Genomic DNA, 15,422 nt, shown 5'->3' on the forward strand with positions numbered 1-15,422 from the left:
TAAAAATATATTAATGTATACTAATCATACTACTACTACTACTACTACTACTACTACTAATACAGGTAATAATAATAATAATAATAATGATAACAACAACAACAACAATAATAATAATAATAATAATAATAATAATAATAATAATGAGAATTATTATTATTATTACTATTATTATTATTATTATTATTATTATTATTATTAATTTACTATATTTGAATAAATAAAGGCTCTAATCTGACGTGCTGTTAACTGGTGATTTGTGAGGCTGGTAACTTCAAAATAAAAGCAATGGCTTTATGGTCTAAAAGAAGCAATTGTTGCTGCATAGCAATTTAAAAAGGTTTATAAAATCATCTTCAAACATCTTATTTAAAAATGTTTCCAGTGAAGGTGCTGGGACATTCAATCCATTGTGCAAAAGTTCCACCTCAGACCCTACAGGCCTCACTCACCATGCTAAATCTTAATCCATAACAGCCCAATTAGAAAAAGACTAAACAGGTATGGTTTGTTTGGAAGGGTTGCAAGGAGAAACCTGTTCTGTTTAAAAAAAACACGGAAGATTTGCAAAACCCCATCTAATAAAAGCACCAGACATCTGAAACAATGTCTTATGGACAGATGAGATGAAAGGAGAGTTGTTTGGCCAGTGCCATGTGTGAGGAAAATCAAACAGAATTTTAGCAGAAACACCTCGTATCTACTGCCAAGCACAGAGGTGGAGGAGTTATGATTCTGGCTTGTTTTGCATGCACAGGACCTGGGCTCCTTGCGGTCAATAATCCAACCATGAACTCCTCTGTATTCTAGAGAATTCTGGAGGTAAATGTGAGGTCATCTGTCCAACAGCTAAGTTATGCAACAGGACAATGAACTAAAGCACACCAGTAAAACTACATCATGGTTTCTGAAAAACAAAAGAATAAAGGTTTTGTAATGGCCCGGTCAAAACACAGACCTCAACCCAACGTAAATGCTGTGGACCTTAAGAGAGGTGTGCAAATGTAAATTCCCAAAAACCTCAATGAAACGAAGCTGAAAAGAAGAATTTGTCTAAATAAAAAAATAAAAAATGATGTAAGAGACTGATAAGGTCAAACAGGAAATGCTTACTGGGAGTTAATGGTGTTAAAGGTTGCTCTACAAGCTAATTAATTTTTGGAGTATTTAGTATTACCTACTGTATATGGCACGCTGAGAACTATATTAAGTATTATACTATACAACTAAACTACACACTAAACTATGTAATTATCCATCATTGTTGGGTAAAAAGTTTGTAGAGAGAGTTAAACGGTTAAACCTAAAATAAGCTGATCAGCTTCAATAAAATAAGTGATACTATATTAATATTATTATTAGGGCCCAAGCACTATAGGGTGCACAGGACCCTCTTGCTTTGCTTAGGATTTAAGCCCTTTTGGGCTTTTTGGGGGTCTTAACATGCTCACAAACACATGAAAATTGGCAGACAGTGTAGAATCTGTTGCCATTGGGATGCATAAGAGGCTACGCCCGTGGGGCCCTCACAAGAGATTTTTCTGCATAGCTCATAGCTGCATAGCACACGAAACCAGGTACACAGTTAGAGTTCAGCTAAACAATTTCACACTGCATGTCATGGGCTCTACTTAACAGAAAAGGTGAAAAGTAATTTATAACTTCCTGTGTGACATTATATTGAGTGACATTATATCCAGTGACATGTTCAATGACATCAAATTGAGTAAAATCACATTGAGTAACATCATAGTGTCACATTTCTTACACACACATCACAAATTTTAACACACAGACTACACAGAACACACACACATGCACAAACACATTTACTCATCACACACACAGACACACCCACCCGTCTCACACACAGACACACACACACACACCCCTCTCACACACACACTAACCCTTTCTCTCTTTCTCAAACACACACACACACACACGCACACAAACACACACGCGCACACACACACAGTAACGCATTCAACAAATATTTAGGGGCTAAACTGACATCAGCCCTATAATGTGTGAAGCGTTCAAGCCGTTACGTGGCGATGGCACAGGGTGCTTGGTCACATCGTTGCTTACAACTATATTATTGCCCAAGCACTATAGCCTTTAGTTTTTCTACCTTTTTGGGCTTTTAGGGGTCTTAACATGCGCAAAAACACATGAAAATTGGCAGACACATCTCATACATCACACACACATACACACATACACAAGTGACATTCAGTGACATCACATTAAGGAATATCATAGTGTGATGCTTTTTTGCCCAGCATCTACGGCCTATTGTACATACTTACACACACATCACAAATGTTAACACACACACATGCACACACTCATACACACATTAGACACACACAAAAAAACACACCTCTTTTCTAATTACAGTTTTTTACAGACGCTAGGACACATTTCTTAATACTAAGGTCACTTTTGCAAAACTCTTCACGCAGTGAGCACAACAGGAGTCTATGTGGGCTAAACTGAGGATCAATTATTATTGTTTTGGCACAAAATGCATCCAATGTCTACATCTCTCAAATTTCATGAATTCTTTTCTCACTCAGACACAACAACTGCCAAAAATCTTTGTACGTACAGGACATTTTGCACGTGCTTACATACTGTTTTCAAAACTGTTAAACTTATATTCAAAACAATAACATAATGCAAAACTGAACAAAACAGCAAAATTCAACAGCAATATTTTATTGAAACATATTTTAAATCTAAAAATGCAGTTAAACCAGCCACAGCTGATTCTCATTGTAGATGAACATCTACACAGGTGTTACTCTTTTAATTTCATTACAAACGGAGACAACTGCTGAATAGGTTTGTATTGCTGAATATTGCAATTATAACAGAGATGTGTCCTTATTTTACACAAGAAAACATTGTGTAATGCTGCATGTTGTTAGTGTTTTTTAGATCATTGTTTTGTGGGTGACAGTGTGTTTGTCGGCTGTCGACCTTTGCTAGTGTCCGGGAAGAATGAGTTTATTTGAGACCTGAATAAAGTGTTTTGCTAGTTGTAGTGCATTTTAAATGTAAAATGAACTGCTTTGCCAAGCTGAAAGTCAGTTAGGAGAATTGTGTGAAGAGTTTTGCAAAAGTGACCTAAGTATTGAGAAATATGTCCTAGCGTCTGTAAAAATCTGTAATATCTATTGGTGCAGGTGTAATCTGGTTTCCAGTCCAAAGATATGCAGGTTAGGCTAATTGGCATCGCCAATGAGTTTGTGTATGTGTGTGTGCCCTGTAATGGATTGGCACCCTGTCCAGGATGTACCCCTGCCTCGCGCCCTAAGCCTCCTGGGATAGGTTATCCCTCCTGGGATAGACTCCGCGACCACGAATACATGATAAAGCGGTAAAGAAGGCGAGTGAGTGAGTGAGTGAGAGAGAGAGAGAGTGGTGCAGGTGTTTGTTTACATTGAGACAGTAGCGCATTAGTAGCTTATTTTTAAGTCGATTATTAAATCCAGCACATAACTGTTCATAGCATCGCTTTTACTTAACATTTTGACTTATGCACTTATGGTGCAGGTTAAACTTTAGGCAGAGATCTACATAATTCCCATAAAGATTTTAAACTAATTTCACCCATGTTAATTACACCAGCTCTCAGTAACTAACTGTCAGTCAGCAGCTTCTGCAGTCGCGGTTAGTGAGTTACACCAGTTGCAGAAGGCTACAGTATGTGCTGGAGGAACAAAATAACTGGATAAATAATTATATAAAATCATAGTCTGTTGATAATACTGTACATGGTGTTTGTGGAACTGTTGTATGAAAGAAATATCATGCTCAAGGTCTGTGATATTGCTTAATTAACCAATTTTGACTCATCTTATGTACTGTATCTTTAATAGCAGTAGTTCACGACATAAAATAAAATGTTAAATAAATCTTTATGAAATTCCTGGGCATAATTTGAGTTTGATACACCTGATCTACAGAGTAAATCTAAGTTATTTAAGATGCACTTACCAGCCAACAGAGAAGCTGCAAGAACACTGACTGGGGAGCAAATAAAAAAGGAGAATTTCATTAAAATCATGGTGTAAAAACCTAATGCTGTGTTAGAATTAGATTGTGCTTTCATATTATTCACAACCCAAACACCAGTGTTACTATAGCCCTTAAAAAACTGAGCATTTTAGCCATAATTTGTTTTGCTGTTTATTTAATACAAATATAAAGGGCTCAGGAATGTGCAGTATAGAGTGACATACTTTTTACTAGCTCTAGATAGGCAGTATGATGAAGTTAATTGTAGTTAATTGTAAGCAACTACACAAACATGACTGGGCAAAAAAAAAAAAAGGTTGCATAGGCAAAGAAATAGCACAGATATATATTATCATGTATTTTCTTTCTGTTTTTAGTTGTTTCTATGACCATAATAACAATATAATTTAAGAGTGGTACATTTCTGCAATGCCATTCCGTATTTGCAATGCCGTATTTTGGTAATGGTAAATTTACCTAGGGTATATACCCTATTTACCCTAGGGTATATACCCTTTATAAAAGTAATAACACTTTTCCTTTTACCTGAAATATCCGAAAACAGAAATACACTGTTAACACACACCAGCAAGGCTTTCATATAAGCACATCTGTGCCACTTGAGTTTTAAGGGTTTTAATTAACCTCTGCAGTTCTGCTAAAGAAATTAAACACATCACTGATCCAGTTTGGGGGAATAAAAGCTCTGTGCTTCGGTTACACAGTCCTGTTAAAACTATAGTGTGTGTGCGAGTGTGTGTGTGATCAGTCTGTTGGAAATTTGCAGCCAGTATGCTGTTTATTGTCTTGTTTTTGTATATGGACCTGTGTTTGTTCATGTACAGGAATTGGTTCCTCTAAAAATAAAAGATGTTCATATAAAATAGGAGAAACACATACTGTAAGTTTGGAACCTGGGAGGTGTCATGGTTAGAAAAACAAGACCAAGCAATCACAACAATTACTAAATCAAGAGCGTGGATTGCTAAATTCCATATTTCTTCCATTTTCTATATTTCTATATTGTATAGCTGTTTTTCTTATTTTTCTAAATTTTTTATATATTTTTCTTATATTTTGTAGTTATTTTATTTTATATTTTATTTTATGTTATTTTATTCTTTCTTAGTTAAATTCACCTTCTATTTTCTTTTTCATATTTATTTCCTATTTACAGTAATTTATTTTAAGGTCACAGGCAGTTGTCTAAGCATTTCACTGCATATTGTACTTATATGACTGTGTATGTGACAAATCAAATTTTAATTTATTTCAGTCCTTTAATGCAATTCTTAATGGTCCCCAAATTGTCAGTTTTGACAGCTCTTCCCTAGTAAAAAAAAAAAAAAAAAAAAGTATACTAAGTATATTAAATCCTAGCATGCCAAAGCATACTTAAATGTACTTGCAGCCAGACTAATGACTAGTATACTTGAAGTTTGCTATTTTGGAAGAACTAATTTTGTACTAAGTGTATTTAAGTTGTAATTAAATTGTACAAAAGCACAATTTTAAGTGTATTAAGTATACTTTTGTGTGCTAAAGTGGAACAACTTTAAGTATACTTAGTACACTTAAAGTATATGCCTGTGTGTGTACTAACGTACATACCTGACAGTAATTAATACAATTTAAGTATATATTTAATATGTTATAAGTACATTACAGCTATTTTTACTGTGTTACAAAACATGATTAATATACTATGAGTATATATTTTTATTACAGCAGTAGCTGTTATACTTCTGGTCAATTACAAATACTAAAAAAGTACACCGTGAGGTTAATACAAATATACTTTATTATATCATACAGTACATAAAACCTTCTATATTACAGTATTGCAAATGTATTACCAGTACACTAAAGGTGTTTAGGATAATTTACAAATGCTAAATGTATTTTCTACACTATAACATGTTTTTAAAACACATTACATTAATACAGTAATTATGAGGAAGATTTTATTCATGAGTTCAACAGATTTAATTTGCACAAGGTTACAAAAAACTGTCCTATAGTTTATTTGTATTTAACAAACACACAAACTAAAATTTAAACTGTAGTCTGAACACAGACAGACATTAGTATTAGAGTATACAGGTACAGTATTAGTTTAAACCTGGTGTGTGGACACAGACAGACATCAGTATTAGAGTATACAGGTACAGTATTAGTTTAAACCTGGTGTGTTGATTCTGTTACACAGAGACTGAAAACAGGCCGAGAGCTACGGAGCCATTATACCACAAGCAAAGTACATGAGATTTAGCAACAACACATTAGACAATACATTCTATAGTTTAAAGTATGGACTTAATTACAAATTACCTAACACAAACCGTTAAATTTACCTTATGCCGATGAAAATAAAATAATAACGATACGAACTAACGCATGCGATGATGCAGCTTCCTGTCGTTAATTCAAACTAGAAGTGGAGGACTGGGGAGACAATCAGAAAGCGGACAGTCCGAATCTGCCCGCCTACAATCTCTGATTAGCTGATGTGGCGCCGATTCTAGTCTATGGTTGGCTGGAATAGATACAGAGATACTGTATCACACTGCTGCAGTGTGTCACTTTATTCTGTGAGCGCATAGAAGAGTGAGAGAGTGAAAACATAAATTATCTTGAACAGGAAAAAAAGAATTTCAGCGCACAAAAACGAGTTTAACATCGCGCGCGGGAGAGAGATTCAACGTGCAGAAACGAGTCTAAAAGCACGAGAGAGTAGTGCACTAAATTTAAGTACTTTTAAATTTAACTGATAATATACAGAGACTACCGAATATTAAAAATTGTTTTCTAATGTATACTTTCTGTACATTTGTACAATGATTATTTCGAGCATATTTTTAAAAAAATATACCAAAAATAAATTAAAAAAACAAGTTTAAATAAGTATACTTTGGAAATTAGACCAACCTTTCACTTAAAGTATATTTTCCAATAATATGTTTTTGGAAAGTGTACTATAATACAATTATTTTTAGATATATTTAAAATTTAATTCCAAAATTTGGTAAAAGCATGATGTTAGTATACTTTTTATATATTAACTGATGGTACAATTTTTTGTTAGTATTGTAGCGTTTTTCACCACTAAGAAGGAACCTGGAGAGACGAGTGAGCTACCCTGCTGCCCAATGCAAATGGCTGGGAGTAATTTATTCAGCTAAGGCACAAAAAAGCACAAACAGCACATTCCACAGTCAATAACACACCTCTAACACACACACACAACCTGGCCGAAGCCACTAACCCAAACACCTTTCCCCAACAGGGTGAACACATAACAACCCCTCCCGCAAAGCATGATGGTTGCCAATCAAAACCCCTGCCCACGCCACACTGCCCCCACCTGAGCAGTGACCGTCCCCGGTCACCATGGCGAACTCAGTCTAGGAGGCGTGACGGTGCTCGGCGCTGGCGTTGTGAACCCCGGAGTCTTTTTGCTGGGGAAGGAGGGGCGCAGCCCTCTTCCTGAGGCGGACCGGCCTCCACAGAGTTCGATGTTTCACTGGCGTTGGGCTGATAGGGAGCGAGACGGTCGCTCGCAATAGGGAGCGACCACTCGCGACTGCCCCGTCAACCGCACCTGGTAGACTACATCGGAGAGCTGGGCAATGACTGGGCCCACCCAGTGAGACATGAGCTTAGGCGAGAGCCCCCTTTTCCTTCCAGGGGAATACACCCAAACCTGCTCCCCAGTAGCAAAATCTCGGCCCCGGCTGTGGGTATCATACACGCAGCGCTGCTTAACACCGGCGTCGGCTCACCAAGTGTCTACACGGCAACTCGTGGACACGGAATAGTTTGTCTTTCAGCGAACAAAAATAATCCAACCCCGGCTTCGTGGGTAAATCCAACTGGGGAGGTGGCCCGAACACAAGGTCCACGGGCGTGCGCAACTCGCGAACGAACATTAACGCCGCTGGCGTAAACTGTGAGGACTCCTGCACTGCTGTGCGATAGGCCCAAAGCACGAGAGGCAAATGTTCATCCCAATCCTTCTGCCGGTCGCTGGTAAGCACGGCGAGTTGGGTGGTGAGCGTTCGATTGAAACGCTCCACGAGGCCGTCACTTTGTGGATGAGGGGTGTGGTGCGGGTCTTTTTCACCCCGAGGTGCTTGCAAACACCTCCGCCTCGAAGTTACGCCCCTGATCGCTGTGCAACTGCTCCGGGGCGCCCAATTGGCTGAACATCTCATCCACCAGCACTCGAGCCGTGGTGGAAGCGCTCTTGTCAGGAACAGCAAACGCCTCCGGCCACTTGGTAAAGTAGTCCATGGCCACCAGCACATACCGATTCCCGCGATCGGAGATGGGAAACGGCCCGAGAATGTCCACGCCCATACGCTCCATAGGTGCCCCCACCCGAAAGTCTTGCAGGGGTGCTCGCGAGCGCTGGGTAGGGCCCTTCTTTGCCGTGCAGACGTCGCATCTGTGCACAAAGAGTTTGCTATCCGTATGACAGCCTGGCCAGTAGAAGCGAGCGTGCAACCGCCGCAGAGTTTTCGTTACTCCGAAGTGTCCTGCGCCTGCGTGCCCATGCACCATCCCTAACACACAAGCCCGCAGAGTCCGCGGCACCAGCAGCTGAAAATATTCGCCAGCGCCACACGGCCGTTCCCAGTGGCGGTAGAGTAAACCCTCCCGCAACGCTATTCGGTTAAACTGCAATAGAGAGCTTTTACCTCTACGCCCAGGTGAGCGACCACGGTATGATCCGGTCTCCGGCCCGCTTTAACCCAACCTAGTACCTGCTGCAGCGCTGGATACTTCTCCTGCTCGGCGATTAGCTGATCACAGTCCAGCTGTGGCACAGGCGAAACAACTACAGGCATTTGCTTAGACGACGCAGTAACTTGGCTGCACGCCGGCTCGGACGGCTGATTACCTACGGGGGCTCCGGAGGACTGCGCAGGGAAAATGTTCGGATTCACGGGGTTCGTAGAGTGTTCGATGTCGCAACCACCCACGTGCTCTTCAACCCGCTCGCAGTACCGACAACGCTCTTTGCTGCACGGCCGGCGGGATAAAGCATCGGCGTTAGCATGCAGTTTTCCCGCTCGGTGCTGAACAGTAAAATTATACAAGCCAGCGCGCTAAAATTATACGAGCCAGCGCGCTAACTGCCCCTCGGGCTCTTTAAAACTAAGCAGCCACACCAGCAAAGCATGATTGGTCTGCAGCAAGAAGGATTGCCTGTATAAATACGGCCTAAAATGTTTAAGGGCCACGACGACCGCTAGCAGCTCGCGCTGTGTGACGCAGTAATTCTTCTCCGGTCCAGACAACGCGCAGCTGAAGTAGACGATAGCATGCTCTTTGCCCTCGGAGACCTGAGACAGGACAGCCCCTAGCCCTACATCGCTTGCGTCCGTGTCGAGGATGAACATACGAGATGCATCAGGATATTCGAGAACGGGCGACGTGACCAGAGTTTTCTGTAACCGAGTAAAAGCACACGCGTGCACCCTGTCCCAGCGAAATGGCTGATTCTTTCTCGTGAGCCCGTGCAGCGGACTGGCAATCATGGCAAAATCCTTCACAAACCGGCGATAGTAAGAGGCTAACCCGAGGAAGGTGCGTAGCTGCGACACATTTGTCGGTTCAGGCCAATTCTGTACCGCAGCAATTTTGGCTAGATCGGTGGCAATCCCTCGAGCACTAATTACGTGTCCTAGAAAACCGGTCTCTCGCCGCAACAGCTGGCACTTTTTGGGATTGAGCCGCAAATTCGCCCGCCGGATAGCCAAAAATACCTCCAGTAGGTTAGCTAGCGCGACCTCAAACTCTTTGCCGTGCACCAGTAAATCGTCCGGGTAGACGACACAACGGTTGCGAGCAATATCAGCCAACACTTTCTCTATCAACCGTTCAAACGTAGCTGGAGCGTTACATAGGCCGAACGGCATGCGCCGAAATTGCCATAGCCCTTGCCTGATCGAGAATGCGGTTTTAGGTCGTGCTTCCGGGGCGAGCTCTACTTGCCAGTACCCGCTACGCAGATCTAACGAGCGCATCATCTATTCGCGGTAACGGATAAGAATCTTTGCGCGTCACCTCATTTAACCGCCTTTAATCAACACAAAACCGCCACGATTCGTCCTTTTTACGCACCAGCACAACCAGTGAGGACCACGGTCCGGACACTGGCTCTATGACGCCCGAGTCGGCCATCTCACGCAGCTAAGGGAAGGCTTCTCGGACGTAACCGAACAGGAGCTGCGTTACCCGTATCGATCGTGTGCTGCACCAAACTGGTATTAGTGCACTCGCGCTCATCTACCGCGAAAATGTCCGAGAACTCGTTTAAAAGGGACTTCCCGGTGTCGGTCTGTGTTTGACTTGAGTCGTGTCGGTCAACTTTAAAGTTGAGTCGGTCTGTGTCCCACGCTGCTACGCTGCATAAGCTCGGCCATTATTCTTGCTCGGTCTGGAACCAGATGTTTACATGGCACGTCCACAGGAAGTTCCACCCCCCTGGTGCGCGCTACTAACACGTCCGGCTGCGCTTTGGGCACTAGCAACCTGGCTAACCCGAAGTTACCACGCAAAGTTCCGTCAGCGAGATTCAGTACCGCACCCCACCTTTTCAAAATGTCCAACCCCAAGATACAATCATCCTCAATGTCTGTCACAAAGAATGGATGAAAAAGAATGATTGCACCTACTTGTATTCGCACTGTGCGACAGGCCCGTATCTCCAAATAGCTCCCCAACACGGAGCGAATGTTCACGGCTGAGTCCGGCAGCATACAACCGCGTTCGCCTTGTTCTAATAATCCCCAGTGCAGCAGCGAAACTGTAGAGCCGGTGTCTACGAGCGCCCGTAGCAAAACGTTGTCCAGGCCACACTTCATGTATACCCCCGCGCAATTTCCTACACGTCCTGACCGGAAGTTAAATCCGGCAGTTGGAAGAAAGCCATTGTAGGAAGGCAGGCGCCGGTGCAGGTCACCTTGCCGGCTGACGGCGCACGGACCTGACGCCTGCGCTGCGTCACCGTAGGAATCCCCTCCAAGGTCCAGTGCCGGAGTATGAAACACGCTGCTCCGCTCCGGTCGCCGCTCTTTGCTCGTGAACACCTTTCCCCAACAGGGTGAACACATAACAACCCCTCCCGCAAAGCATGATGGTTGCCAATCGAAACGTTGCCCACGCCACAGTATATTTGCAATGTACTATCGAGGATTTCAATATATTTGTAATACACTAAAGTGTATTTTTTTTCCACTGGGGTTATGCAGTGTGTAAAAAATTTCTTCAGTTTTTTATTGATAAGGTTTTTTCTACAAGGGCTTTTATTACATCTCCTGCATGTGACCCATCTATCTCCATTTCTGGCTCTAGCTCTGCCGTTTTTAACCAGTTTGAGCCCATTTCTCTTTCTTTTCTGTTAAAGGTTATTAATATTATGAAGCCTGCAGGTTCTCCTGCTGATCCCATTTCTCCACATATTTTTAGAGTTGGCTCCCATTTTAGGTCCTATAGTTTTAAATTTTATAAATAGCAGCTTGGGATCTGGGATGGTACCCAGAAATTTTAGACATGCAGTTGTGCAGCCTTTGTTAAAAAAAAAACCTTGATCCGTCTGTGTTTTCTAATTACAGATCAATCTCTAAGCTATCATTTTTGTCTAAGATTCTGGAGAAAGTAGTAAATACACAAATAATAAGTTATCTTAATTAGCATGAAATTCTTGAGGTTTTTCAGTCTGGTTTTAAGGCCCTTCACAGTACCGAAACAGCTCTGTTAAGGGTCTTAAATGACATTTATCGTATTACCGATTCTGGTAATTCTGTGATTCTTCTGCTCCTTGACTTAACATCTGCCTTTGATACAGTAGACCATGACATCCTTCTGTCATGGTTAGAACACTGGGTGGAAATTAGGGGGACAGCTCTAGACTGGTTCTATCTTAATGATAGAACATTTTCTGTTAGTCTTAGAGATCTTGAGTCCTCATCAGCTCCTCTAATGTATGGAGTCCCACAGGGGTCCATCCTTAAACCCATTTTTTCTCTTTGTATATCCTGAGAAAACATGGCATCTCCTTTCACTGCTATGCAGATGATAGACAGATTTATTTCCTGTTAAAACAGAAGAAAGACTACTCTGTCAAGCCTCTGTAACCATGTGTAAATGACAAAGACATGGTTAACCTCTGGATTTAGGCGCCTTGGAGCAGTATGTTAAAGCCACAGCGTCAAATTTGGGTGTTATTTTTGACCATAGCCTTAACATTGATAAACAGATCAGTGCTGTGGTTCGGTCCAGTTTCCTATAACTAAGACAATTGGCAAAACGTAAGCCTGTTTTGTCCCTTAAGCAATTTAAAATAGCCATCCATGCCTTTATCACCACTCATACGATTACTGTAATGCTTTGTATTTCGGAGTTTCCCAGGCAGCATTACATCGACTACAGCTGATCCAAAACTCTGCTGCTCGACTATTAACGTCTACCCGTAAAAGAGAACATATCTCTTCAGTTCTGGCTTCCCTTCATTGCCTCCCGGTACAGTACCAAATTGATTTTAAGGTTCTTTTGGTGATGTTTAAATGTTTACATGGCCTTGCCCTGGCCTACCTCTTGAATCTGCTTCAGCCCTATGCCCCACCCCGGTCTCTCAGATCATCAGATAAACTTTAGCTGACTGTTCCTAAAACCAAATGCAAGCTAAGGGGTGATCGGGCGTTCTCTGTAGCGGCACCAAAATTGTGGAATGACTTACCCTTGACTATTCGTGAGGCCACATTATTGAGGGTGTTTAAGTCCCATCTTAAAACTCACATGTTTTCTCTGGCATTTAAACCAACATGAAACGTTGATTTTATATATTCTGTTTAATTAGATGTGTGTGATGTTATTTTAATTATATGTTTTTTATATTAATGTATTATTTAATTATTTATGTGAAGCACTTTGGGGCATTCTTGTTGTTAAAGTGCTATACAAATAAAGTTGAGTTGAGTTGAGTTATCACATTTAACCTCACCCCTCTCTAACCCTGAAATGCAGATTGCTTGGATTTAGTAAGCTATTATTTTGATCTTGGATTGTAATATGTTGATATGCCTTGGCCTCTAAGCACAACCTTGTGTCATCTTTAAGATTTGTTAGTATGTATCTTTGACACCGTCCAAACAAAAAAAACCATAACAGTAACTGTCTTTTTAAGTTCCTCTTCGGTACTGACAGCTTTATACTGCAATCAGCAATTCTTCAAACATGAAGTGAAAGAAGTTGCCAACTCTTATACATGTCAAAATAAGATTAGAATTGTCACAATTATGAGATCATGTAATGCTAATCCTTGAGATGTAGATCTATATATATATACACACTAATGTTTAATAGTTTGGGGTCACTTTCTAACTCCATGATGGTTCATGATTTTTATTTCTTTCTACATTGTAAAGGAATGCTAAAGGCATCCAAAAAATGCATTAACGGATTTTGCAAATGCACTTGACAATACTGTTCTTGCAAGAACTATTACAGAAAGGCCGACCTCTGTGTCTTAAAATAACAACTAACTGTTGTTTTTGTTGTTGTTGTTATGTAATTACCTAATCCCATATGTGTTATTTTATAGTTTTGAAATACCAGTATTGTTGAAGAATGTAGAAAATAAATCACTAAACAAAAAAAAAGAAATTTGTTTTTTGAAATATATATATATATTTCATTAAATGTTAATAATTTTTGTGTTTTGTTAATATAATATTTGTTAAAGTTTTTTTGTAAATATTTATAATATAAAATATGTACAATAATTACATCACCAGTCAAAATCTGACTATTTTAGAATCCCCACTATTTTATGTTTTTTGCATTTGACATCACATTTAGAAAATAATCAAAACTTTTGACTGTAGATAGACAGATAGACAGACTGACAGATAGATAGATAGATAGATAGATAGATAGATAGATAGATAGATAGATAGATAGATAGATAGATATGTGTAATAATATTAATAAATCAGTATTATTACCAAGCATTAAAGTGAGATGTAGACTCAGAATCCTGTTCCTTGAGGTCTTTAGTTTGGTGATAATTCCCATGTTCACTGCTGTTGCCTTTTCACCATGAAACTCAGCTCTTCTCATCATGAAAACACGATGGCTGATGTTTTCAGGCATCTAAAGAGGTGGAGTTATTTGCTTCACATACAATACTAAAAGTGTGAAAAGAAAAACGCAAAGCACACTTTTTTTTAGGAAAGCTATTAGTGTATAAAGTGTCAAAAATAACCACTTCCTCTTATCACTTCCTTTACGCTAATCTACCAACAAAACAGTGAAAAAAAAAACATGCTAGAAGAGCCTTGGAGTCGTAGTGAAGTGTTGAATGCCATTCTCCCAAAAGATATTTCATAAATTACTATATTGATAATTTGACATATTATGTTTATGATTACCTCCAGATGCTCTCATATGTGTTATGTGAAGACATTATCGTTATATATTTGCTGATAGATGTAGCAGTCATAAGTAAAAAAAAAAACATGTTCCTTTAAAACTATTGTTCTACATACAAAAAAAAACAACACATAACTAAACAAAACTTTAAACTACATGAATGCAAATATGTACAAAACAATGCCAGATGTACAAAAGACAATGAGCAAGACAATTAGAAAAATTATAGACAGTGCATAGCCGACCAGTCCAATATTCTAATGTGAGTAAAACTGCAAAAGAAAATATGCTTCTTGACAGCCATGATGCAGATCTTTTTTTGTTTGTTTGTTTGTTTCTCCTAAATCCATGAATAGGCAAAAAGAGAAATTATAAGAAGGATAGTTTGTGTGAGTGTGTGAGTGTGTCCTTTAGACTGCTGCTGTAGCTCCTCACTGATGTCATGTACTTCTTCATGTAAACCTTGGTCAGAAATATTCTCAAGAATGACGGGTTCATACGAATCTCTCTGTTCCTACTGCAGTTTATTAACATTTGTGGTGGAGATCATAGTTGGTACGGTTGTCGTTGAATTCTTAAGAACAAATTGATGCATTCTTGAGAATAAAAGTTGACTATTATTATACTTCTATCATACAGGAGTCTAAGAGTTCTTACATTTGGCTTAAGGTTGCCTGAGCACCTTCGCACAGCATACATAAGTGGATCTTATGATTTTTTTTTTACTTAAGGGGGTCGTACAGCACCCATACAGTATGTGCAACTTACTGCACTCTCAAGTAGTTGGTAGGAACATATGCTGTCTATCAGCACATTTACAGTAGTTGTTATATATAAAGAGGTGGCTATCCACTCTCTCTAGTGCTAGAAAGTTGACAGTTCCACAGAATGTGGGTGAATGCCATTGGATAGCCTGTTGTGTGCTTACTGTACCGATAAAATGAAACAAATGT

The 15,422-nt window shown here is 40.0% G+C and overlaps 1 protein-coding gene across 1 annotated transcript in view; it reads right to left on the minus strand.

Moving 5' to 3' along the window:
• The window catches only part of LOC128544935 (deleted in malignant brain tumors 1 protein-like), a 217,951-nt gene extending 203,774 nt beyond the window's left edge, over window positions 1-14,177 (minus strand). The window contains exons 1-2 of the mRNA XM_053515248.1: window positions 14,043-14,177; window positions 4,009-4,038 (exon numbers count right to left, since the gene is read on the minus strand). Coding sequence (XP_053371223.1) covers window positions 4,009-4,038; window positions 14,043-14,160 — 148 coding nt within the window. The 5' untranslated portion in view covers window positions 14,161-14,177. The remainder of the gene's footprint in view (window positions 1-4,008; window positions 4,039-14,042) is intronic.
• Between the last annotated feature and the right edge of the window lie 1,245 nt (window positions 14,178-15,422).

Source organism: Clarias gariepinus, chromosome 16, assembly GCF_024256425.1.
Source record: "Clarias gariepinus isolate MV-2021 ecotype Netherlands chromosome 16, CGAR_prim_01v2, whole genome shotgun sequence".
NCBI lineage: Eukaryota > Metazoa > Chordata > Actinopteri > Siluriformes > Clariidae > Clarias > Clarias gariepinus.